Source organism: Vanacampus margaritifer, chromosome 11 (assembly GCF_051991255.1).
Source record: "Vanacampus margaritifer isolate UIUO_Vmar chromosome 11, RoL_Vmar_1.0, whole genome shotgun sequence".
Taxonomy (NCBI): domain Eukaryota; kingdom Metazoa; phylum Chordata; class Actinopteri; order Syngnathiformes; family Syngnathidae; genus Vanacampus; species Vanacampus margaritifer.
This window is the reverse complement of record NC_135442.1, coordinates 23,198,836-23,222,643: the sequence shown is the minus strand read 5'-3', so window position 1 is coordinate 23,222,643 and position 23,808 is coordinate 23,198,836. Positions and strand designations below refer to the sequence as shown.

Below are 23,808 nucleotides of genomic sequence, written 5' to 3'. Positions count from 1 at the left end.
AACAATGCTATTACTTTAAAAAGTGTAACGAGTGCTGTTGTCGTATTAACATCTTATTTTCAACAAAATCTAGTACTTTATTTTGCTGAGTTTAGTCCCATAAAGCTTCATACAACCACGGAAATACAACTGTCTATAACTATACTTAAAAAAATGCATTCTTTCATGGTAGCATTTCCGCTAGTGGGCGCTCTTGCCTTTTGGAAAAACTCGACCTGCCATCACGTGCATTTTTTCTCCTCTCAATTGCACTCCCATGGGAGACACTTTGCATCGTTGTGTTACATGGTCCTGACTCCCGACTCACCAGGAAAATGTTTTGTTTTGTTTTTTTGCCCATGGCCCCGATTATGGGACTAGAAGCAACTTAAACACTTTGTATTTTATTTTCGCTTTTTGGTTCACCTTGTACAATTGTGGAGACTAGACTTTTACGCAGATCACTTGGATGTATTTGGTCTATACGTGTGAGGCGTTGTCTCCGATATGATGTTAATCTTGAAAATCATTTACTTTACATTCGTAAATTGGGTAAAATCGTCTCCCCCCCAAGCCCCCATCCCCCATCCCCCACCCCCTGTCTCCCTCCCCCATGGCACAGCACTCACTGAACCAGTCAGTCGCCCTGCTTTGACTGACAGCAGACTTGTGTCGACTTCCCCGCCCAGGGACCAATCAGCAGCGCCTTTGGGCGGAGCCTTAGTTAACCCGACTCCACCTAATACATCCATTCGCGTTCTCTCAGTTACTTTCTATCCAGGTTTCGGAGCTGAGCATAAGCGATCCCACACGCCGTCCGCGGTCGTTTGGAACGGATCTGCAACATTTGGCCGCTGCAGCTCTTTTGTGGACCTATTATGAGAACTTTCATATCAGCTCTTTTGATATTTTTCATTCTCATGTTTGATCATTTTCTTCATTTTGACCATCATTGCTTTGTCCTTTTCATTTTTCCTGCTACTGTTAGCCACAATTTGTTGCTTATTACCACCAGCGCCATCTGAAAGGGGGGATATCATTCCATTCCACTGCTAGTTTTCGCTCCGGTTTACTCTGCTGCTGCCGCCGCTGCTTTGGATTTGATGCGAATTGCTGGACTCAGACAAAGGGGATTTATTTTTTCCATTCTACCAGCAACAATTGTTCACTCTGAGGAATGTATAGCGACAGCTTTCAGTGCCGCGCTCTGACCATCGGGAAAAATACGCAGCGCCTGTGAATAAACTATGCGTTTTTGCTTTGTGGAGCAGGTCTCTCTCCCGACGATGCTGTAGACCGCTTCGGGGTCTACGGTCCGCGTGCATTTTGTTGGGCCCGGATACAAAGCGAAAAAAAACACCTTTTCCATTCGAGAGCGCTTTTCGTTCGAATATTTTTTGGGGACAGGTGTATTTATTTTTGATACAAATCGTGCACCCATTTGGAGGCACCACCAAACAGCCAAACCATGGGGGAGTCGATGTGGAGATATTATTTTGGAGTTCTCCTTCTTGTCTTCAAAGTACACTTATGCCGTGCGCTCATCTTGGAGTCCATTTATTGGAACACAACAAATACCAAGTAAGTACCCACGCACACACGCTCGCGTCAAAACGCGCACGCACGCATACACACGCACACACACAAATACACACAGGTAGGGCAGTCACCAGCAGTGCGCTGAGTATACGAGCCATAGTGGTAGTGATAGTCTGTCAGACAGGCTTTCTTTAAAAACGCAAATTTAATGTTGCTCACATGGGCTAACTTAAATAAGTATATTAAAAAAAAAGAAGAAGAAAAAAAGAAGTCAATTTACAAAAATAGCGTATTTGGTTTTGGAACACACACATAAATACAAATTACAATGTATTCCCATCCCTTTACAGGTTTGTTGCGTCTTGAACGTAAATGACTTGTGCGCATGACATCATGGAGCAATAACTTAACACAAATAATCAAAACTTCCAACCTGATCATTTTAATCACATCACACGATAAACATCCGTTGTATTATGTCTCATATTTTGCAGGTTGGTTGTTTGACTGGTGGGTGATTTTGGGCTGCAATGGTCGGCTTTGGCCCGGCGGGCCGTGCGTTATGTCGCACCGTAAAGCACGTTAAACAGCGGTATAGCCTAAATGCATGTTTAGCAGTTTGTTGTCTGTGGTTGTTATTAATTTAGTTAATTAACTGTTTTTCAATTTTTGTTCATCTTAGTTTTGGTAGAAAACATCACTCCAAGCCATTCAACAATTCCAGCTACTGCACAGTGCCCGCATTGTTAACTAATTGCATGTGACTTGATGATAGCCACCAATTCATTTATAGTTGGTCAGAATCAAATATTTTTTAGTCGTGTATTAGCCCAATTTAGGGAGGCACCGGGAAAATGGTGAAAGAAAGAAAGACAGAAAAAAAGAAAACTTTGCATCGCTTTTTTTGACTGCTTTGGTGCTCGTTCTACGAGAGCCACCATGATGTCATTCGGGAATAATTAAGCTTAGATACAAAACCTAAGCTAAATGTGCTGTGTCCCACAATGAGTGCACTGTGCAGGAAAACTGAGCATTTTAAGTTTTGTGTGCGTGGTGTGTGTGTTTGGGTTAGTTGTAGGTAAATTACTTAAGGTATGTGGATGGAGGAGTAACTTAACAGCTTCCTTTATGTTTTCCTACATACCATGTGCACCTTTCAATTTACTGACCCCATACAGCGAGTTGGATGCAGCTCTTTTGAGATAAAGATATGTATTGTGTTTTTAGTGAGCCCCAATTTAAAATTTACCAGTGACAAACAATGCCTGTCTACTCTGAACATCATTTGATAATTCAAGCAAATCAAAATGATCCACAAGTAAAGCTAATTTGTATTCACAACAAATTTTTGTATTTGTATTTTTGTACCGATTAGTTGTCTGTGGTTGCTCATTTTTATGATCACTTACAGCGCCGACTTTAGCTCAATCTACAGCAGACTAAAACTGTTTCTTTGCTATTTAGGTATCCAATGGGACCATTTGGCTCTTACATGGTCCTCTATTTTTTAGTGACTATGAATGAAAGTGAATTGAATTGTACAGATGCTTTCTTTTGACGTTTTTGGTGTAGTGCGAGAGAGTATTTGTCTGTGCTCTGCAGGCAGAACACTTGGCTTCTATAGTCTCACCTGTCACAGCCAACTGTGTCCCAACGGCTCTATAGATACAGAGGCTGGTCAGCCATTGACTCTCCAACTGATTTGGCACCTTTCACTTTGAAGTTCATCCGTAGTAGCTGTAGTAGCTTTTCAAAGTTGTTAATAAAAAGTTAATAGTTTGGTATAATAGTACTTTCTTCTAGCGCCGTACACAATAAGCAATGTAAAAAATGGATGGATGGAAATCTTTGTAAATCTGTGAGGGAGCATTACAATTATGTGTCTTGTCAACTTTCATTTTGAAAATGTGATGTTTTTCCAACCCTGGAATTTTAGCTCCCCCGACTGCCACTAACGCAGCAAACATTCCGCTGAATTAGTGCATGCGTGTGCACATTCTTTTTGTCCTGTGTGTATTTTAGGGCTAAAGGGTCGAACTTTGATATCATTGACTGAATTCTGTTTTGGGTATTATCCCTTTAAATGCTTGTGGATCTAATGGCAACAATAGAAAAAGAATAACAGAGTACAGTATTGCCTTAAATTTATAGGTTAGGAAAAACACACTAACAACGCCCAGAGGTTCAAAAATGTTAATTGGTTTAATATACGTTTTCATCGACTAAGATAACTCCCACTTCACTGGCCCTAATCCTCTTTCGTAGTTTTGAAGCCGTTTATGCAAATTGGGAGTAATAATAGAAAAAAATATGACAAACTCTGTTTGAGTTTCTTATTGAATTTGGGAGCTTAATGCGAAGTTCTCATGCCACTCGAATGTCACTAATAAGCAGGTCAGCAACATGTGCCACAGACCAAATGGTGGCTTTTGCTATGTCTCTCTTAGTTTGTCTTACTATGCCTCTTTGACTATTCAAGAAGGATGAACGTTTGAAATCTGAAGGCTGTAGGCCAGTCTAATGGCTTTGTGTAGGTGGGGATAAAGGAAACTCAAGGCTGGCTCTATAGCTTTCTGCATGCATGCTACATGTGTGCATCTACAGAAAAAAAATCCATCCACAAGGGCCACGGCTATGTCGATTAAACCCTATTGTTAAGCACACTGCCCTTATGCATGAACCTCCCAAGAAAAAAAAAGGAAACACCCAACCTCCAACATTCTCCTAACCACAGTCTTTCTAACACACACGCACACACATGCCTCCTCCTTCTAATCCATTTTGTAGTTGGGAGGGAGAAACAAAAGGGAGGCCTGCTTTACATGGTTTATGTAAAAAGAGTGCTCCCTCTTCTCCTCTACAGTTCATTAAGAGATTACGTATAAACCCAAAGGCCCTTTGTGACCAGGCAATGACGGGGGCACCTCTGTGGGTTCCTTTGTTGTTGGGGGGCGGGGGGGTGGGGTGTCAGACTTCTTATTCGGGACGCAGGTCCATCATGAATGAGTGACGAGGATCTCGGTTCTGAAGTTTGGAATGATGACTTACCCAAAAATCCTAATGTGCCAAAATATATCTGCTACTTGAATGGAGCTACGCTGGCCAGCAGTAATGGTGAATATTTTCTGATGGAGAATCGAAAAGATCAGTTAATTAAACATACAGTGTTTGACGGAGTGTTACGATTGCAGGGGCCATAGATAGATATATGTCTGTTTTATGGTGACAGTTAGAGATGATCATCAGTGTCATGTATTAAAACAAGAAAACGCAAAGTGGAATGAAAGAGAGCGGGAGAAGAAAGCATCGGGGCCCCTTGGGAAGAGGAGGGTAATTATGTCTCGGGCTGCTTAGATCCTGTAGGCCTGGATTACTGGATGAAAGGTGAAGGGAGTGCAGACAGAGCCAGAGAGCACAAGAGAGGATTGGGTGACAGTCAGCATAAAGACCTCCGTCCCTTCGGCCAACAGAGGGCGAAAGCCGCTGCGCTGCAAATAATTGAGGCTTAACCTTCACCATACCTTGGCGTGCCCTCTTTGTCCATCGCCTTCATGAAACCTTGCATTGCAGCTGGGATTCAGAGTCAAACAGTTGCTTTTGAGCAGCTGTAAATATTCGCCATCTCCTCCTGCTTTGTTTTCATATCAATTTGAGGCTATAAGAAGAAAATGGCGGGCGAAGTCACAACACCAGGGTGGCCGTTGTTTTTTTGTAACACGATATTCAATTGCTTTAATTGAAACAATTGAGAACATTTGATATCAATTGTTTGATAACATTCTTCTCCACTTTCCTCCCCCTGAAAAAAAACTTCTCACACATCCACATCAAACCTAAAGGTGGTTAGACAAACAGATGCCACTTGAGCAAATGCTCTTTCATGTCTCCATATGCTAACCCAGACTAGCAGACCTTGTCACACACCTTTTCACCACCATTCGGCACATACAAATTAGGCAAAAGAATGCTGAAAGATCGAGTCTAATGCTCCAGCTATTTCTTGAAAGTATGTTTCCAACAAGACTAAGTGATTTTCTCAATAGATTGGCTACCTTATCATCATTAGTCATCCTTTTTTCCCCTCCTCCGACAAAGTTAATCGCTTGGAGACACCTATAGATGATCTTAATTTCCCAACAAATGGCAGACAAACAGAGGGATAAAAGAAAGACACAAGAGTTTTATTGTGCAGCAACTTCATCGTTTTGATCTGTGTGGCTTGGGGTGGGAATCGCTTGCCACCTCATGATTCAGTTCAGTTATGATACAGAGGGCTACAATTCGGTCCAAAAGTATTGGAACAGCAAGGTCAAGTTATTTGCTTTTGTTGCATAATGAAGACATTTGGGTTTCAGATCAAAAGATGAATAGCTCACAAAAATGTAAAAATTCCAGCTTTTATTTCGTGCTATCAAACAGGCAAGGAAGGAGCCACCGCACAATGAGGGAGGTGCAGAACAAATTTATCACCTCACATTCTCACAATTTTATCTGTTTATTGCTCTTATCTTTTTAATAAAAAAAGTTATTTATTATTATTATTATTAATTTGTTTTTATTTACATCTAGATGTGTTGAACAACTCAGGACAGAGCACCTTTTGTCAGATCAGATCAGCCAGGGCCATGTGGCAACAAGCTCTTTTTGACAGTGTTTTCAACAGGTTTGTGAATAATGATGAAACTTAGCTATATTTTAATGCTAATTGCTGCGAAACGAAAACAGATAGAAATATACTTTTTTCCTGATGAAAGAAGAGACTCTAATCTTTCTTTTGGTAGGTTCAGTGTTTTTAGAGCAATAGAACACAATATTCTGTGTACCTTGCAAAATCAGTCAAAATTCAGTCAAACAGCCGGGAGCAAAGGGGGTTGCTTCAGTGAAAATGGCTGTTGAATGAGTGTTATAAATTAATAGTTTCTCTGTGAACCTGAAAAAAAATATTTTGACTTGGAGGGCATGTGAATCTTTAGCAGAAATAGAACAAAATGAACGTGACCAAGACTTGGAAATGAGATCATGGGACAAGTAATATTATTAAGCGTAACACTCCCACACTTTGAAAAACAGGCAAGGGAGGAGCCGCTCCACAATGAGGGAGGTGCAGAACAAATTCATCACTGATGTCACCTCACATTCTCACAATTTTATCTTGTTTGTTGCTGTTATTATACTTCCCTCCAAACAATACTATTAAGTTTTTCTTTGTGAAGATGTACATAATATACCATATCTTTCTGTAAGCTTCTTTTGGTTTAGAATTAAAGCAGAGTTTGAATGTGTTTCACATTTTGGGCTGTTCGGATCACACAGGATATCATTTGTTTGGCTTTGCCAAAAACAGGATCAAAAAGAGACGGCGGCATGAGACAATGAAGTTTTCTTTGGCTCTTGCTGGTCTGCTGTGAGCGTGTTATTAAGCTTCTCTGCGTATCACTGGAAATGTTTGATCTCTTGCAAGTTGCTCACTTCCTGCCGAGATAGCATTCATGCTAACTGGTCTGTCACCCCGAATGATTATTGGAAAGTTTGCACTGAAATTTCTTATCAGCAAAGACCTTTTCCCTCCTGAATGTACATAGGATGTTGGTCGATATCTAGGTCGATATCTAGGTCTGTCATGTCTTTGTGAGTAGGTTGTGATTTATATATATATATGTACTTAAATCCTTCACACGCCAAGAATCTCTAGATCTAATTTAAACCTAAAACGGAGTCCTTGAGTTACGGACAAGTTCCGTTCATACGCTGGCGAATTTCGACTTAAGTCGGATTTCACTGTTAAAGTCGATATTTACATCAAAATACTTATAATACAGTATACAGTAATGTTTAAAAACATATTTCCGCGAGCCGGAAGATGCCGGTGTTGTGCCAAAGTAGTTAACCCTGAAAAAATGTGTATTCCCTGCTGCGGGATCTTATAACTTTTACCACATAAAAGTGGCTATTTTTCAAAAATGTTCCTTGTTCCTAACCCTAACCATAACCTTAAACTTTAAACATGTGGAAGAAAACCGAAAAAACATTAACATTCATCAGTCGTTTGAGCTTTTTCTATGCATTCTGAGATTTCCTACTGAGTGCATGGTCATTGAATGCACTTAGAGTCCATTGCAGAATACAAACGTGCTCTTGCTTTTCTTCTGTTTATCTGCGATAATTATAATTTTTCTTGTTACAAAACATTGCTTCTAAAACTCAAAAACACATATGTCTTTTTCATGCGTTTATTGAAAAACATGCATACCCGCAGCAAGGGATGCACATTTTTTCGGGGGTAATTATTTTGGCACAACACTAGAACCAATATTTCGTGTTTCTGCACGGACATTCATTGCTGACGGACAGCAAAGCGCAGCTAATGGAAACCTAAACACAGAAATGTGACGGGCCTGTCAAGGCGCTATCTGTGACCCCCACACGATCTGTGACGCGCATCCGCAAAAGATTGGCCATCTTGGATCGCTAACTACGGCAACCACACTAGAACAAAATACCTTTAAATGCCTGCATGATTGTGCACATTTGTAAAATAATGATACATGAAAAAATGTTATCTCAGATTCTTGATGAATTTTAAAGTAACTAACTAGGTTAGTTTTAATCCTATACATTTTAAAGATGAACGTTTTACTTTTGACCCCATTACATTTCCAGTGAGTCTGCATTGTTATACTTTACAGTAAGTCTGCAGTGTGTGTGTTTTAAATGACCCCCACCCCTCACCCAGTCTCAACCCCTATGCTGTTGTAACCCTAAGATGTTTTAGTCGTTTCCAGAGGCTGGGTATAAGGAGGGCTACAAATAGTTTTGAGTTGATGTTTTCTGGCGTCTTCCTGCTAAATTAACCAGACACGGCAGGACAGGATTCAAGCACGTCTCTCTTTTATTTAACTCTCTTCTCGAACAAGGCTCGCTCGGTTACACCTCTCTCTCCTCTGCGCTCATGACATGCGCAGTACACAAAACACTTCAGCCTGTAAAACTAAAATAACTACAAAACTAATAGCAATAATTCACAAAAAATATATAAGTCAATTGCAAGTAAATAAAAAATACAATAAAAATAAACCATACCCACTCTCACAGAAAACTATAATTACAGTATGTGTCAAAATCTTTTCTATTCGTACAAGATATGCTTGGGTACAGAACTGCTTTGATTAAAATGCACCTGTCCTGTACCTTTCGCAATGTCTGTTTCATTTTGTGTGTGTGAACATGTTTTGACCTGTTGGCGTAGTTAGCGAACAAGATGGCCAATATTTTGCGCATGCGCATCACAGACCGTGCCTTGACAGCGCCTGATGGTGAGCTGACCTGCTCGATGGATGCCCGTTACTGGAGGTAACAACAACACAACTTGAAATAACTTTAAAATGGCCTGATTACTGTGAGAAATTAATGCAAAAGAAAGTCCCACGGACGAGGCACGGGCGCCGTAAAGTCAAAGCGACGTAACTCGAGGACTCCCTGTATTTTCTTTTTTTCCCCAGACAACATACTGTCTCTCTTTGTCCCGCTGTGTCCATCACTACTTTGCTACTGAGTGTGTCCTCAGGGGCAGGAAAAATATCCACTCGGCCTACTTAGCTGTTATGCTTGACTGTATTTGTCCTCAGTGTGTAAGTTGCGTGCAAGCACATGTGTACTTGCACACATGTGATTGCCCGAAGCAACAAAACGATGATGCATGCTCTTTAGAGAGGGATAGAGAAAAGAATGTTAAGTTCTGTATGTGTTCATTTGCAAGTCGCATATAATAGATGAGTGATAAAGACAAGGTGTGGAATACGAGTGTGGAACCTCCTTCAATTTAATTGTGTGCTTGTTGTTAATTATGAATTGTCTGTGCCTTACCACAAGTTCCCTGCCACACATTGCGGGGTTTGCTTTTGTATGACAATAGTCAGAGAGAGAGAGAGAGAGAGAGAGAGAGAGAGAGAGAGACATTTAAATGCGTCATCCACTTTCCACAAGGTACAAAAATAACATTTATGAAGCTATACACTTTGATCCGTCAAAATTAAATCACATAGTTACAATCATTTAATTCCATTCCAGTTTTAAAGGTAAAAATAATAAATGTATTTGTCTTCATTTCAGACTGCAGGAAAACGCAATTTGTGATCAGTCCACAGTAATGCTTTTGTAGCTATTCCCTAAACATGCCTGAAAGCTGAATTATCGTGGTAGTTGTGAGTTCACAAACCCCCGAGAATGACATTGTGGAGAGCTCCTTTGAGTGATTCACATTATCAGTTTGGTTCTTGCCAGCTCATCGCCACCTGATCTCTCTCTCTCTCTCTCTCTCTCTCTCTCTCTCTCTCTCTCTCTCTCTCTCTCTCTCTCTCTCTCTCTCTCTCTCTCTCTCTCTCTCTCTCTCTCTATCTATCTATCTATCTATCTATCTATACATACACACACACACGCACACACACACACACACACAGTACAGGCCAAAAGTTTGTACGCACTTCTCATTCAATACTTTTGATTTCTATTCATGGCTGTACATTGTCGATTCTCTGTAGGCATCAAAACTATGACGACTAATGAACACATTTGGAGTTATGTAAATTCAACTGACTCGCTTTCATTTTTTACAGGCAACATATAATAACAATAATTCCACGTTTCAATGATAAGAATAATAGTTCCAATAAGAGTATGACTATTATCATATTAAAGCATTCATTCATTAGCTGTCACTTAGGCTGGAGGTGGTGAGCAAATGAGATGGAGGTAGCCGCCTCTGAATTTTGTACACAGGAAAAACCCTGCAAATACAGCAAAAATAATTTTGAATTATACAACTTAAAAATAAAATAAAAATGAAAAAAAACAGTGTCCAGAGCATCTGATAAATTTGGGGGTATAGAATAAATGAATACAATAATGTATTCAAAAGTAAACAGTATTTAAAATACATCTTTTATGCCATTTCCACACATTTATGGACATTTTCAAAACAAACACAAACAGTGCATTTTTGTCTTGAAAGGCAGAATTTTGAAAACTTCAGCCATGGTGCAGCCTTTCCAAAACTCCATCTTCAGCATTTGTCTATGGGGAAAATAGATCCTTATGGCTTTCCATTTTAAATGTGCGCCTTGATTTGATACACACAATTCCTTGATTTAACAATACAGCATGTTAAATGATGTTATGTTATTTGTGCTGATTTCTTTCTGTGCATATTCACGCATGGCTAAAAAATGTGAGGCCATAAATGTGTTTTCATGTAGAGAGAGATTTTTTTTTTTTTGTTGAATTTTTTACTTGTTTACTTGTGTGCATGTAGATCTTATTTCATTTTTTATTTTATTTATTAAATATTGCTGTTTTGTGTTTTTGTGTGGACTTATTGGATGGGTCATTTATTTATTTATTTATTTATGTGACTAAAAATCATCATCATAGCTTTTAGCCGCTCTTGCCCTCGATGACACACAACAGTATCTTCCTTTAACCATGTTTTTTTTTATGTGTCTTTTACTAAAGGCATTGCTTTTGAGTTGTTTCTACCAGCATCTGTGGGTAACAATGTCTATTTGTTTGATTTAAGCGTGGTATACAGCAAATAAAGATTCAATTTCAATTCAAGCTGAACTTTTGAACGTGCATGAGAATATGTGTATCGTCAGAATGCTGCAGGGCCTCACCAGACTTGAGACTAAATGGCGCTATTATTTTACTTTTGGGAAATATTTAGGGAAATTCAATTACACTCCCAGACAAAGCCCTCCAGGCTTCCTGACGATGAGTTCCTGCTACTGTTGCTGTTGTCGAAATGTTGCCTCACACAGAAAGGCTTTTCTTTTTTTCATTGTTTTGTTATTGCTCGCTTGTGGTGTTTTTTGGCACTTTTTTGCTTAATTTTTGTTATTATCTGCAAACTATTTTGAATATAATTGATGTATACTTGTTTTCACTTATGGGGGTTATTGTATTTAAACATGCACATTTGCATCAATCTATCAGAACTTTTACTATTACATTTATTGAAAATTGAGGCACCAATTACAATACTGGTATTTGATGCTGATGATTTATAAACAAGTTCATTACACTAACTCTCTGTCCTACATTTCTTCTTTCAGATTTGTGCCAGGACAAGGTGTGGTACTCTACCCTCAGGTTGGGGATAAATTGGACATTGTGTGCCCCCGAGTGGACGGCGGAGTGGGTGAGGGAGTGGAGTATTACAAGGTGTACATGGTGCCCAGGGAGCAGCTGGAGAGCTGCACCATTACCAAGGCGGACACACCACTCCTCAACTGTGTCAAGCCTGATCAGGATGTAAAGTTCACCCTCAAATTTCAGGAGTTTAGCCCCAACCTATGGGGCTTGGAGTTCTCCAGGGGAAAAGACTATTACATCATCTGTAAGTATGAATGATATCAGCGCTGTGATCATGAATGTCCCTTTAAATGTTTCTTCAAGGCGACCAACTAGTTGATAGTTCCACATTCTTTGGGGCCAATGCTGATTACCTGCGATGTACTAACATCCTCTGGGAAGTTTTGATAGGGTTTAGTGACGGCCTCCTGGGTTGTCATATGGGAGGTGGACTGAACCATCTGTGTGGTGCAGAGGGGGGTGTATTGAAGATAAGACCATCTGTGAGGCTCTGCCACCGCCATCTGTGTGCTGTCACTGTAGAGGAAGGCAATATTTCTTACTCTCTAGTCTCTAGAAGGATGGAGAAAAAGAAGTGCTGTCTTTACATAGGGAAACCATTTGTGCAAACAATCCAATCAATATACAGGTACAGTTATAATGTGTAATTCACCAATTAATTAAGAGTGAGTTTAGAAACCTCCTACCTAATACTTGTGCTAATTTCCTACTGAACAACATGTACAGGGGCACATTCGCAGGGTTGGGAGGGTTACTTTTAAAATGTATTCCATTACAGTTACAACTTAGTTGCTAAAAAATGTAGTTAGTAATGTAATCCAAGTACCATAACTACCACGTTTGGATTACTCATTAAGAGAAATTACAAATAAATATCACCACAATATATATTCTATACAATGCTCCCCTGCTATTTTCGGGGGTCATAGGGATCCCGGCAGCCTACAAATAGCAAAAATCCTTGCGTAATTAAAAAGCATGTAGGCTATAGATTAGTTGATTGATTGATTGATTGATTGATTGATTGATTGATTGATTGATTAATTGATTGATTGATTGATTGATTGATTGATTGATTGATTGATTGATTGATTGATTGGGCCATACGCTGCTTTTGAACTGTCACTGAAAGCAACCACACCTCACAGCTTAGTCAGACAGACAGACAGACAGACAGACAGACAGACAGATAGATAGATGGATGGATGGATGGATGGATGGATGGATAGATAGATAGATAGATAGATAGATAGATAGATAGATAGATAGATAGATAGATAGATAGATAGATAGATAGATAGATAGATGCGTGACATCAACTGCAAAATTAACTTTTATCCCAGTCACAAGTTAAGCCGTGTATATGTTGTGTCCATCCATCCATCCATTTTCTTAATCGCTTGTCCTTACAAGTGTCGCGGGGGGCACTGGAGCCTATCCCAGCTGGCTCCGGGCAGTAGGCGGGGTACACTCTGAACTGGTTGCCAGCCAATCGCAGTATATATATATGCAGTCTATATGTTGTGTACAATGTTTAAATAATGAATTGGTGGGAGGAAGATTTGTTTGGAAGGTGAAACTCTCATTATGGTTGTAGGCTAGCGGGCTACATAGCAAGAAGCTACAGCGCGTAGCATGCCGCTGGACTCTCAGCTCAAACTTTCGCTCCAGTTCCAGTGAATACTGGTCGCCATTTCCTCCTCCCGTCCGTGAAGCTTTTTCAAACTGCTCGTGTGTGGAGGACACCATTAGTCCCAGTCGCACGCTCTGTCGCTAACTCTCTCTCTTTCTCTGATTACGTAACGGCGTTACATGTATTCCGTTACTCCCCAAGCTTGCTCATACGAATAGTAGTTGTTTCAGGGAAAACATCTTTACAGTTAATTATTGGTAGAGATTTTGGCAAAGATGGCTTCTCTTAAACCAAACAAGTGTCTTAGTTGGGCTATTTGATGGATGGCAACTTAATTTCATTAGTGCTACTTGGGGGCCACACACTTCTTAACCAGATGTATGACAAAAATGCAATTTCAAATATGGATAAAATATCTGAATATTTGCAAAAGCCGTGCTCTTAACTCATCAAAACCCCAAAACATATAAATACGTTTTTAATACTTTGTCATGGACTCCCCAAAACGTATTTATACGTTTTTTTATGTTGTTTTTTTAAATGCTAGAGCATACAGAAGGCTTTGATGCAGCTTCTGACCTGAAGAGATGGCTTAAAGCAATGGTAGTTATTACAAAAAAACGACCAACAGGTGGCAGCAGAGTGTAAGAGATCAGCCAGGGCGTGTTGCAACAAGCTCCTTTTCCCAGTATTTTGATGAACAGGTTTGTGAATAATGATGAAACTTAGCTATATTCTAATGCTATTTGCTGCAAAACAGAAACAGATACAAATATACTTTTTTTCCTGATGAAAGAAGAGACTCTAATCTTTCTTTTGGTAGGTTACATGTTTTTATAGCAATAGAACACAATATTCTGTGGGCCTTACAAAAACAGCCGGGAGCGAAGGGGGTTGCTTCACTGAAAATGGCTGTGAGTGAATGAGTTAATATATTTCATTTTTCATCATACATTTCTCAATACATGTATGAAATATCCGTGTATGAAAGATCCTAACCCAACATCCAAGGGTTTGACGCAAACAACAAAATAGCCGCATTCTGTGATTTTTTTTTGCATCCTTGCAAATGACACTCACATAAAAATTACCATTCAAGGACAGCAAAAAACTGCTGAACAGCAAACCAACATTAAGTGCAAAAATTTATTTTGTGCAATTTTTAACATTCTTAAAATGCTACGTTTGTCTTGCCAAATCGGCATAAAATTATTAGGCCCTCTCACGTTGCAGTAGAAGCGCAACTAAGTCATGTCTACCATCAGGAGGTGATTTTAAAAATTTAAACTAGAGTGGATGCAAGTTCATGATTTTTTTGGGTTCATTTTCTTTTCAATATATTTTTTTTATATTTAGCTTTTTTTCCGCATTCGTTCTGGGATTTCTTTCCACACTTACTCCCCGTTTTTCGTGAAAAACCTAAATTGAATGTTGACCAGCATGTTCTGAAGAATTCGGTGTACTCGAAAATAGTTTGTGCACTTTGCAGAGCAAAATTCAAATAGCATATTATTTGTATGTCCTTGGCGTATCAGCAAAATTCCCTCCACGGGGCCTCGCAAACCAATGCTGCTTGAGTTGGTGCTGGTGAGCAGAACTAAACCTGTAAGCGAGAAGTTTCTAAACCTCTAAGCGGGAAATTGCTTCTATGTGAAGAAAATAAGATGCCTGTAAAGGTGAGTCTGTTTTGAAATTACAAATGAAATTCATTATTCAATTCATTATCAATGATTAAATTCATGAACATGTCCAGTTTTCATTGCACAACAAAGGCTGAGTGCACCGTGTTGGGGGGAAAAAGGGTTGTAGGAAAAAAGAAAGTCGGGCTTTGTGTGTTCATGTTATTCTTAATATACATTAAAAAATTATTATATTTTTCTAAAACGTACCTCACTTACGGAGTATTCAAATACTAAGCTGTATTGGTGGCCCAGCAGTGTAAATTTTGTCAATGAAAATTTTTCATCATTTTTTTTAATGAAATTTTTCCCCCAGACAAAAATGAAACGAAAACTAAAATACAAGCCATTTATTGAGACGATGACAATAAAATTGCCTGACATTTTCATCAATGACTAAAACAAAAAGAACGCAGTGACAAAAATTTATAAAATCCAATCAGAAGAAGGAATGAAACGAACGAGCGAGAGAATGAGAGAATGAACCACTCAGAAACTGTTCACTGCACTTCATCTAATGTTCAAACATGTTTCCATATATTGTGCAGCTGTAAGATTATTCTCAGGCAATTCTGCACTTTTAAAAAAAAATTTTTTAGGGGAAAACTGAGTTGTCAGACAGCATATTATTGTCTGTTCAACATGTTTCATTGAAACAAAGTTTAATCAAGACACTGTTGTGTTAAATGTGACTTGTGTGTTGAACTACAGTTACAAATAGGTGTGTTATAATTTTCTGTATAAAAGTTGAAATGTATGCTGAAGAAAAACATCGACTAAATTGTCAATTCTGTCGACTAAAATTGCTTTACTTTATTTTATTATTGTACTGAAATTGGGTTGAAATTATAATACAATCAGATTACTAAATTATGTCTGAAACTTTAATTAATTTTAGAAAAAAACTATAACTAAAACTAAATTAAAATTTCTTGTCAAACTTAACACTGCGGCCCAGCAATTTATCTCAGTGGTAATGCTCTGCACTCACAAACCGGAGGGCGTGGGTTTGATACATACACGAGGCATGCGTTAAAATAGTTATAATGCATGGCATCTTTGAGTAAACTTCACACATACCGTATAATTTAAGTCTTTTTTGGAAATGAAAATATGCTGACCCTAGTGAACATGAATGAGAAGGTGATGAAGAAGCATCACATACTGTATACACGTAGATTAAGGCACATGTCCAGAGAAACAGATGTGAGACACTGATGGTGCTGATTGTCCCAAAGCTTGAGGTGCAGCTTGAGGCAGCTTCTCTGTGCACACACATTTTAGATGCATGTTTACTATGACAACAAGAAATATCCTCTTGGCGCTAGCTACTGTAGCTATACAGTAAATGTGCTATACACACTAAATGCACCTGCTTGCTGCGTCGGTCTGTTTGAAATGAAAACAGGGCTTTCAATAACTGTTTCTTTTTAGTCCATGCAAACGTTCCTCATTTAACATCTATTTTTCAAAAATATTAATGTATAGCTTGAAGAGAAGAAAGAAAGAAGGAGAATTTTCTTTTTTTGGAATGAGTCACATTTTTCTGTTAATTGCCTCTTTAGTCTACCTCTCGCTTCAACTCTGCAGTTGTTGCATCTGACTGCATTTGAATTATGATGTTACACTGTGAAGTCAGTGATTATCCTTTTGTTGATTTGGAGAAGCTCCAGCCTTTGCAAAGAAAAGTTTAGCAAAAATGAAAATAATAATAAAAACAAGACAAAGTGCAATTTCTGCAGAAATTGCATGGGAATGCTGAAAAGCTGAATGCTATGATTTGAATGCATGTGCTGAAATAATTTCAGTGAAATTATAATCTATTTCCTGAAATGATACTCAGTTGGTATCAACCATGTACTAAAATACGCCCCAAGCAGGGTTTGAACCCAGGTTCCCAGTGATGGGAGGCAATTGCTCTAAGCACTGAGCAAACTTGATTTGTTAGAATTCATGGCTAATGGCTTATTTATTTTGAAAAGTGTCATCTGATGCTGAAAACTAACATGTATTTAATAATTTCAGTGAAATTATAATGCCTTTTCTAATATGATAGTATACATGTACATCACTTAGCATAATGGCCATGGATTTATTTGCGAAGTACAGTCGAAGGTGGGATTCAAATCCACGGCCTCCTGGTTATTGGACAATGCACTTTACCAACTGCGCCACTGAGCAGCATGAGACGATGGGAGAAGAAGAAAAAGAAGGTGCAGAGTGTAACCTCCAAGCTTTGCTTGTAGGTGTAATTGCTTGTGAGACAACATCATGTTTTTGTGTAAGGGTGTTTAATATTTGAAGCATATTCAGTGACCTGGTTAAACAAAAAACAACAAGAAGAAAAAAACGTGGGCATATATACACATTTGAGTGTCCATTTTCTGCAGCTCACACTCAAGATCTACTGCAAGGATTTGATTAGTCTTTTGGAGCGAGCACTGGATACATAATTAATTAACCAGCGTTTAATCCTCCATGTCCTCTCTCAATTGCCAAGGAACCCACATCAATTCAAAAGATCTGGATCTCAGCCAATTGGATTAGCACTGCTTTATGTTGATAAACTGTGCAAAGGCTAGACTTATATTACATGGATAAACCTACACAATCAATTCAAGCATATTGATTCAAAAATATGAAGTATGTCTGTATTTGTGTCAACATCTCACTGAAAGACATTCAAGTCTATTTGCTGTGCTAAAAATAAATCAGTGATTTGTCTGTTTCTGTGTGTGTGCGCAGGCTGCTTGACACATGTTGTGTTGCATCTGTCCAACAGGCAGCTTCATGTCTGCAGATATTTCTGTCACTGTGCCTACAAGTGTGCAGGATGTGCTTTCATGCATGCCCGTGTCTGTGAATGTGTCTTTAAGTGGCCACGCTTGCTGCTCCAGTTGGGAGTAAATGAATTTGATGTGATAGTTTGCGGCAGCATGGCCCCAAGATGAGAACCTTGTATATAAGATTACATTACATGAGCATAAAAGCACAAGATAGAGAGGTCTGTGAAAGACATATAGAAAGAAATAGACAGGGAAGTCAAGTGACAGAAGTTAAAAACAACAGGACACAAAAGAAAGAAAAGAAAATATAGATTGTCAGAGAGCAAATACAGTGCTTTTCAGACAGAGAAATACAACGTAATCACGTTTCAGTCAAAAGAAAACATCAGCCCTATTTTGCAAGCTTGACCATTTGAATTGTAATATAAGCATAATATGAGTAAATAAGGAATATATGATAATTAGGGATGCGCAATTAAAAAAAAAATCAGATTGATATCAGCATGAGTACTCAGCACTTGAGTAATCACTGATACCGATACCACTAGTACATAAAATTTCCCCCAAGAACAGTGACAGATCATTTTAAAGAAAGGCCTATAAATATATCTCAATATAGAATTTTCCTGGAAATTTGGTTGGTTCATTGAACATATAAACATAGAAAAACATCAACACATTACAAGTATAAAATATAAGTTGAAGTAAAAAGAAAAAACAAGAATAGGAAGAAAGAAAAAACAAGAATAGGAAGAAAGAAAATAGTTTACATATTCAAAAGGAAGTAGGAAGAATTTAAAAACGTATCTAGTCCTACCCCTTATGTTTAGATTGCATGACATTAAGAGCATTTTTTATTATAAAATAGCCACAAGATGGCGGCTGCTACTGATATCGGCCACTGTCATGAGTACCGATAACTTAAAATAAGACTGGTATCAATGCCTGGTATCGGTACTCACCTAGCCCTAATAACAATATAATGAATTAATACAATATAAAGAATACAAAGATTATGTAATTACTGTATACAGTACGTACGCATAATTATATGTTCATATATTACGTAGTATAAGGAATTTCAACTAATTAAAGGTTTCATTATCAAATTATGAACATGAGCAAACAAATTATATTAATTGTATTTGGTGGTGGTAGATTTGAGGGAAAAATCTCTAATTATTGGATTTAAGACTGATATAAGAGTAGTAAATTGTTATATTATTAAGCATATAACTGACAAATGTAGACCTTGAAATACCTTTTGAGGTGATTGGTAGCAATAGTCATTAGACAGCTTTGATATTTGCTAAGTGCCCCATCTTTGGCCTTGCCTTTTCCTAAGGGTCATTGGGATCCCTGAGAGCTAAGGCGCCCCCTGTCACAGGTGATTTGGCAAAGAGCTGTGACGGGCATTAACCAGGCTATAACCCCAGCACTGAGATGATGGCTTCACGCTCCATCGCTACCCTACGGACGGCAATTACGCTTAGTATTTAGATCAGAGCTGTCTTTGTCTCTCTTGGTTTGATCTTCCTGTAACACAACATAATTCTGTCCAATGTGCAACACAATTTGTCTTTCTGCTTATCTGTATTTCTTGAATCCCTTTGTCTCATAGCACTGCATTTGTTCTCTTCCACTTTGAGGGCTGTGAATAAAATCCACAAAATTCAACAATGAAAGCAAAATAGATTCCAGTGTTCATTTGCCAATAACCCACATAATGAAGCTATTTGTAGAACAAGCTAAAATTTATGGTGTTGATTGTGGTTTTCTATTCATTGTCAAGTCAACAGCAGGGTTGCTTCAGACTCTCTTGTGAGAAAAATTCAATTACATTTTAAATGTTATCTTAACTGTTTCAATTAGATCTGGCAGTAAACACTGGAGTTATTTCACATTAGCGCATTAGGCATTTAAAATTGCATCTCACAATTGACTGTCTGGTTAAACACACTGTTCTTTCCCACTCTTTCAGTTTAATAAATGCAGAAAATGAAGTTAAAGATGTTAAATCAAGAATAGCAGGGCGAGGGTAGCGAGTGTAATCAAGATTTTATGTTGTTGGTTTTACAGGCGTCTAATAAAGAAAGTAGTGATGGGCATTGCAGTTCTTTTAAGTGAACTGAATCATTAGAATTAATTCATTAAAATGACTTGTTCAAAAGATTTGTTCACTGAATCATTCACTCTCACCTCCTTTTTTGTTTCACTGCATGTTGTAGGTACAAATAGCTACAGAGCACTTCAGTCAAAATATGAAATGGCCGTTTTAGAGCTGTTGGGGGATTTTTTATTTTTTTATTTTTTACTTATGACCTCTCCTGGCCTTTTTCCCCCCACAATTGTGTGTGCGCATGAATGCATGTATATAATTTCCAATCACTAAACCTCCTACCACATTGGAAGTTTAAAAAAAAAACATTCTTCAGAGGTCCTCCTCATCTATCACCAGTTGCCTGCAAAACATAGTAGACTAGTGGTTTGCTATTTTTTATTTTCTCTTTTTTGCACCCTCCTGTCCTTCATCTTGTCCTTCCTGTTCGTAAATCACTTTAGGATGATTTTGCATGAAACAGGTCCACTTTTACGATCATGTACCCCAGCAATGAGGATTCCAGCCTGAGCCCATTCAACAACCACATTATCTTTAAATCTAAGTCTGGCCTGCCTGGCACAACAAATGTTTTACTCTGCATGTAACAGAACCAAAGACATTTAAAACAAACCCTTAAATTTAAGTACTTTTTCCTGCCATTTTTGGGCTTAATATGATTCTGACAGTGTAATTGTGGGAATGCTGAAGAATTTGCACATATGGTATTGTGATTTTTATTCTCCACACCTTTTTTGCCATGCAATAAGTCCCACATAATTCTTTCGATTTACACAGTTCAAATTCCAACTTGCTTCAAAAATTCCCTCCTCCTGGGGTATATGTTGTCTGATTTCAGATTACTTACAGTATTGGCACAGTTTAACGTTAAATACAGTATAACCTTTTTGCTATTCATTTTCAATAGGACTGATATTGAACTTTTTCTAAGTTCCACTTTCCACGTCCACTTCCATACATGCAACTTAACATTACCACCTGTCTGATACTGCTCAGTGGCGCAGTTAGTAAAGTGCATTGTCCAGTAACCAGAAGGTCAAATATAGCCAACCATGGCCATTATGCTAAGTGATATACATGTATAGCAACTGACTATCAAATCAGGAATTGAATTATAATTTCGCTGAAATTATTAAATGCATGTTAGATTTCAACATCAGATTACACTTTTCAAAAATAAATACGCCATTAGCCCTGAATTTGAACAATTCAAGTTAGCTCAGTGCTTAGAGCAATTGCCTCCCACCACGGAGAACCTAGGCTCATCAAACCCTGCTTGGACCACATTTTAGTATATTGGATGGTTCGATACCAACTGACTATCATATAAGGAAATATATTATAATTTCACTGAAATGATTAGGCACATGCATTCAAATTTTAGCATTCAGCTTTTCAGCATTCCCACGCAATTTCTGCAGAAATCGCACTTTGCCTCGTTAAACCCCAAGTACTCTTTCTGCTCAGTTACTACCTTGCACCTGTCTGCACAAATGGTCCATGCCATAAACACAACTGTAAAAACATGCCCTCGTGGTGTTAGTCACTCACAAGTCAACATGTTGAGTAATGACATCCAACAAGATTGTTAAATTCTTGCGTGTTGTGTTAACAGGTTTATAAAAGCACACACAATCACAGAAGCACAGGCTTGGTCTGTAATGTGCTTTCCGGGCCACTACTAGAAAGCTACAGGTCAGCTAGTGAGAGAGGCATGGGGCAAGAGGATGGCGAATAGGAGGGAGGGAGTCCTTGTTAACATGCTCTTTTTGTCTGCTCCCATCACAGCGAGGGGATCCAGATTAAAATAGAGAGAGCAGAGAGAAGAAAAATAAAGACAAGGGCAAATGGAGAACGAGAAAACTGAGTCTATTTGTTTATTTATTTATTTTTAAATCAGCGTGGATCAGTATCTTTCAAATCTGTCGCGTAATGTGCTAATAAAAACATCTTCAGGGAAAATACCTTTAATGGGAGGGGAACATTCGTGATACGCAGGGGTGACAAGTAAAAAGGGTTTCGTAACGGTGGGGTGTTGTTCACAGGAGGTGAAGGAGAATGAGATCTTGGACTAGGAGCAGAGGAAGGGAGGAGTCCAAAGATGGTGGAGGCAGATGTAGTAAATGCGGGCCACTGCGCTCTGGCAGGAAGCCAAGCCGCTAAGCCCTGGCAGCTCGTTAGCCTCTATGTTACTGACCTGATAGACCACAAGACCGACTCCCCACCCTCTCCTCGCTCTCCTTCTTCCCTCGTTTCACTCAAACCAACTGCAGTCCTACTTGGCAGCAGCTAGAGACAGTATACTACAAGTACAGAACAGACAGACCAAGAGGGTCTTGAAATATAATCATAATTAGGGCCCAGACGATTATTCGGCTGCCTGATTTAATCAGCTGATGTTGGCATTTTTTAAATCAGCAAAAATGGGCCAATTTTGTTTTTCTGACACATTAGCACATCCCCACATAAGACGAAAATAGATATTAAAAAACCAAACACACACAATGGAAAAAAAAAAATCTGACAATTTTTCTCTCAGTTAAACAAATACTAAAGGACAAAGTATCATAAAACAGTTCACTGTTCTCCCTGTAATTCACCTATTTTTTGATGTAAGTATAAAAAGACCCCAAAACAAATTATTTTATTCATCAAGTATTTTATTAATTGGGTTCGAATTTTATTCAGTCAGATGTTGAAATTGGCATCGGTTTAAAAAAAAAATCCAAATTGGTCAATCCTAATACAAATGGATTTTTTGGCATTGCATTTAACTCATTCAAACCCAGAAACGTATATATACACATTTTTTTTAATACTTTGTAGTTTTTTTTTATGCTAGAGCATACAGAAGGCTTTGATGCAGCTTCTGACCTGAAGAGGTCACTTAAAGCAATGGTAGTTATTAGAAAAACTGGTGTCAGCAGAGTTTCTCAACTGGCTGTTTTCCCCAAGATAGGCTTGAAGCATGTACAGCAAATACAGACTACTAAGAACACTTGGACCAATTTTTCCCAACCAGATAACTACAGTAATCATTCTAACCTTCTTCCCATCTCTCTTGCACCGTAGCTACTTCAAATGGCACGATGGAGGGCATCGACAACCAGGAGGGCGGAGTATGTAAGACCAAGTCCATGAAGATGATCATGAAAGTGGGACAAAGTGAGTACCTGTCAATTAGAGTACAGTAAGGAATGGGCAGACTGTCACAACACAGTGCTCGTTCAATATGAACATTTGTGCAAGATTCAAAAAATGTAATGTCTCGATTAGGCCACACGAGACAGTAGAGCATACAGGAAGGGATATCATGAAGAGAAAGCACATTCAAACGATTGAGCATGCATTGAAAACCTCTGCGCTTATGAACACATGTAATTGTAATCTTTGTATAGATGCACACAAATTGTTACCAAAAGCACCACAGGTTAGCACAATTTTAAAATCAAATCCTATTCTTAATTATTTATGAATCAGTTTCCTAAATGACTTTTCACTTTAATCAGCTTTGTTGTTGAAAATAGCTTGAAGTCAAGGTTTTAAAATAAAGTATTAATGATACTCGATTTATGAGTTCCATTTCTACAACACTTTGTAACCTGATGCAAACATACCCTAGCCTCACTATTTATGCTCAAGCAGCAGAAAGATCATAAATATTAGTATAAAAACACTTCTAGGCCATAAATTTGAAATAAAATGAAGAACAGTCCCCCAAAAAATCCTGAAGCCCGTCTATCACTGAGGTGGCGAACATTTGTGGGTGTTTGTGAAGGTAGCGAATGTTGATTTCTGGTAACGCTTCCTAACCCTAACCCTTAACCCCTTGATGCATCAGATTAATTTTGAATTTAGGGGGGGGGGGGTCATTGTGGGTGCTATTTTCATAATCTAAGATGAATTATTATTAATTTATTTAAACTT

At 38.4% G+C, this 23,808-nt stretch overlaps 1 protein-coding gene across 1 annotated transcript in view; it reads left to right on the top strand.

Moving 5' to 3' along the window:
• Positions 1 to 741: 741 nt before the first annotated feature.
• efnb2a (ephrin-B2a) overlaps positions 742 to 23,808 on the top strand; it is a 35,420-nt gene continuing 12,353 nt past the window's right edge. The window contains exons 1-3 of the mRNA XM_077579701.1: positions 742 to 1,560; positions 11,625 to 11,908; positions 22,954 to 23,046. Of these exons, the coding sequence (XP_077435827.1) occupies positions 1,448 to 1,560; positions 11,625 to 11,908; positions 22,954 to 23,046 (490 nt within the window). The 5' untranslated portion in view covers positions 742 to 1,447. The remainder of the gene's footprint in view (positions 1,561 to 11,624; positions 11,909 to 22,953; positions 23,047 to 23,808) is intronic.